Raw genomic sequence first — 3766 nt, forward strand, 5'->3', positions numbered from 1 at the left:
TCATTTGAGTTCCGCCCGTGCCCGACCCGTGAATTTACACAAGACAACACCGTTTTTGCGGGGTACCCGTCGAATCCCCTTGGGGATCTGACCTGATGCAGGACTCTGTTTCAGGGGGTTCAGCGTTGTCTTCAGAAGCTGTAAGATCAGAAACACACTGTTAGTGTCAAACTGTGGAAAATCCATTTAACCGGCATTTTAGACAAGATCAAATCAGCTTTAGGCTACTTACGGGATGTTTGGTCTGTGGCTGAAACCAAGAGAAAAGACAAATCAGTTGTAAATGACAGGATGTGTTTGAGCAGCTCATCACCACTGAATATGATCCTCTCCTCTACTCACTCAGACTTAGTGAAGTTATTTTTTTAACAGAAAACTGAAGCTCGTTTCAGTTTCACAATCTGGATAAAAACCTAAACGCTTCATCAGAGGCAGCAGAGTAAAAACAAGTTGTACTTACGAGGTGCAGGTTCAGCTGAAAACAGAAGAGAAGAAGAAGAAGTTGACTTGTCAAACATTTTCATATTGAAGTGTAGAGTTTCATCAGACTCTGAGTCTTGTCACTTGTTGCTTTATCACATTTTGACTCAGTGTTGCAGCCTGGACACAAACATCCACTCAGCTGCTGGACTCTCTCACCTGTCTTCTTTCCTGTTCCTCTTTTCCTTCCTTTTTTAAAAGCATAACAAACAATGGCGATGACAACAACCACTGCAACAGCAAGCACTGCAACAACGACGGCGATGGTCGTGTCACTGGACTTCTCTGTTCAACAAAACACAAAGAAACAAAACCATCATCACACAATGTGCAGGTGAAGCAGGTTAGAGCAGAGACATGAGTTCATCATGTGTCACATTCATCCACTTATCACCTCCTCAGTTTACTGACAGAAACATGAATTAAACATAAAGATGAAGCTTTACAGATTGTCAGTGAGTCTTTTCACTCTTTGCACTTCGAGCTTTTCTCCACAGTGAGGCGCTGCAGACCAGGAAGAGACACAACAGATGTGCAGGATTTTCTTGGCTATAATTAAACTGAGGAGCTGAACACATCGTTTTCTTTGAGGTCTTTTGTTGTGTCATGTGATTTTTGTGGTAGGTGATTGAATGTGGGAGAAAAAAAAAGCAAAATTAATTGTTTATCACCTTGATAATTTACGAATCTAATTTTTCCCATGTTGGTCCTGATGTGAGCTTTGTCCAGTTTGGTGACGATGTCCTTCACTCCAGAGAGCTGAAACACACAGCCGTACCTCCTCCTGTCTTCAGCTTTGACTGATGAGACGTTCAGGTCAACACTCATCTGGAAGGATCCATCATGGTTGGGGAGGATCTCTCCTTGGTCCACGTCCTCATGAAGCTCCTCTCCATCTTTGGTCCAGAACATCAGGGCTCTGTGAGGGTAGAAACCTGTAGCGTGGCAGCTGACTGGAGAGGAGGGAGTCTTCTGGAGGACAGACACTGAGGGACGGACTTTGGCAACAGGGTGATGACGATGAGAAGACGAGAAACCAGGGAAAAAGGAAAAAAGACGAATAAATTAAACATGGAGGCGACAAAATAAAGAGAAGAAACTGGAGATTTAATTTGTGTTTGCTCTGTAACTGTGGAAAACTTAATGTCAGTCAATGTAACTGTTGTTGAAATGTTTCACTCTGAACCAAACTATAGATGATTGATTGATGATCATTATCAAATTTATCATCCATAGAAATCATAGCAAAAGGTTTGTTTCCTCTGAAGGTTGATATGTCTTTACTCTACCTGTTCTCAGCAGAGATTTCCTCACAAAGTTCACGTACATCTTTACTGAATCACCACAAACAGTTAAGCCGTGACCTGCTCGGTTCAGTCTCACTCTGTCAGCATCCCAGCTCTGTTTCATGAACTCAGCCTGTGTATTTGCAGCGATCCACGTCAGTGTCTTCATGTCCAGTGATATTAAGTCTTCTCCATCATAACCAAACTGAAGAAAACCAACAACTTCTTGAGTCTCATCGTCCCATTCACATCCACTCACCCGCTGTAAAATGTGGACACCTGAGACAGAGACAGAGACTGAAGTTAACACTGGATATTGATGCATCTTCCTCCCATTAATTTTCACTTGTCTTCCAACTGGTCTTAATAAAGATAAATAAGTGCATCAGAAAGGCCACATCACTTTCACTGTATTGATTCATTTCCAACTGGTTAAATGTGCGAACTAAAAGAACATCAGAAACCCTGAGAGCTCAAAGCTCACTGTGTCATAGTTTGTTCTAATTTTTAATTCATAAATTTTAGTTTAATAAAGAACAATAGCCAGTGACTTGATGAGGAAAACAAGTCTACTTCTATTATACAGTCTAATGTCCAATAGATTTTTGTGTTGAGGCTCTTCAGACTTGGCTACTTAACTTTATATCTGAGCAGTAAAGCAATAACAAGTGAATTCAAGATAATACAGACTGTACTCACCTTGACTTTGGTTGAAGGCCTGTTTCAATCTGTGAATTGTGGCCTTGAAGAAGTTGGGAATACGCTGAGAACACTGTCCAGTGTACCACTCCAGATGCTCAGGTTTCCTACTGAGATATGTTTTAACCAAGGTGTGTTTAAATTCTATTGTGTCCTTGTTGCTGTCACAGTATCCCACCTGAATGTCGTCAAGCAGTGCAACAGTCACAACCTCTGGGAGGATTGTGAGTCCTTCAGATACGGTGGAGAAAAACTTAAGTGTGTGTTTCACTGTGGGACAGAAAAGGTTGTTATTATAAATATAAACCTACACTCCTCATACATGTGATATATTCAGTCAGATTCAGTTGAAAATCCAGTTGAGGTAAAAGTGAAACTAAATCATGCAGCAGTGACACAGGAGTAAAACCCAGAGCTGAGCAGAAAGTAAAGAGAAGAGTTGAATAAATATTTAAATGTGATCCTACCTGCTGATGAACTGTGACAGAGAAGAAGAAATAAAAGTAACTTCTCCATTTTGTTTCATTTACATCGTTGTGTCTTCACGAGTAGAGGTTGAAGTGTTTGAGCTCGGGTGTGGAGTCTTGTCTCAGGTAGAAACTATATACTGTAATGATTTACAGACTCTCTTATAACACACCTTAAGAGATAAAAGGTCAAATAATGTCTGAGTCGTCTCTGCTGTTTCATTTATATTAACAGATCAATCAGCTCTGTGATCAGTCAGTTCAGTTCCAGTCACCAACTGTGTGAACAGCAGCTTTGTGGCTCCTGATGAACCTGATGTTAACTGGCCCCAGTTCAATGATTATAAAGACAATACTGCTGCTGCTGCTTCAAGTACAACTACTGCTGCCTTTAAAGACAGTGTGTTCAATGATTTGGTAAATGCTTCATAAATAAAGTTCATCATTATAATTATGTAAAGATCTTAATGTTTGAAACCGCATGTGTTTTGGACTTTAACAGCAGACAAGCTGAGACAGAGATGTCTGCAGAAACAGGAAACAGAGGATCACAATGAACTTTACACAGAAAAATGATGAATAAATCATGAACTCAGTGACACTGATTAAAATAAGATGGAAATAAAACATAATTCCAGTTGGTATTTGGTATTTATGTAAATTAAATGGAATTCAAATCAGGAGACATTTGGTGACACACCTTTGAAAAAATTAGACTTTATAGAAAATAGAAAAAAAACACCCTTGATATTTGAAGGATACTGTCAAAATTTAAAGTGAGGATGTTTTACTCTGTTGAGACACAAATTAATCCAAAAGTAAAGAACAAAAGTG

At 39.7% G+C, this 3766-nt stretch overlaps 1 protein-coding gene across 1 annotated transcript; it reads right to left on the reverse strand.

Moving 5' to 3' along the window:
• LOC146978083 (major histocompatibility complex class I-related protein 1-like) lies at positions 1 to 2785 on the reverse strand. Its single transcript, XM_085790563.1, has 7 exons — positions 2777 to 2785; positions 2466 to 2643; positions 1770 to 2045; positions 1152 to 1478; positions 692 to 765; positions 233 to 250; positions 1 to 138 (listed from the first exon to the last, which is right to left on the reverse strand). Exons 1-7 carry the CDS (start codon positions 2783 to 2785, stop codon positions 1 to 3), a joined length of 1020 nt encoding a protein of 339 aa, XP_085646689.1.
• Positions 2786 to 3766: the final 981 nt, after the last annotated feature.

The sequence above is a fragment of the Trachurus japonicus genome, chromosome 11, assembly GCF_045865225.1.
Source record: "Trachurus japonicus isolate A0001 chromosome 11, Traja_1.0".
Lineage (NCBI taxonomy): Eukaryota > Metazoa > Chordata > Actinopteri > Carangiformes > Carangidae > Trachurus > Trachurus japonicus.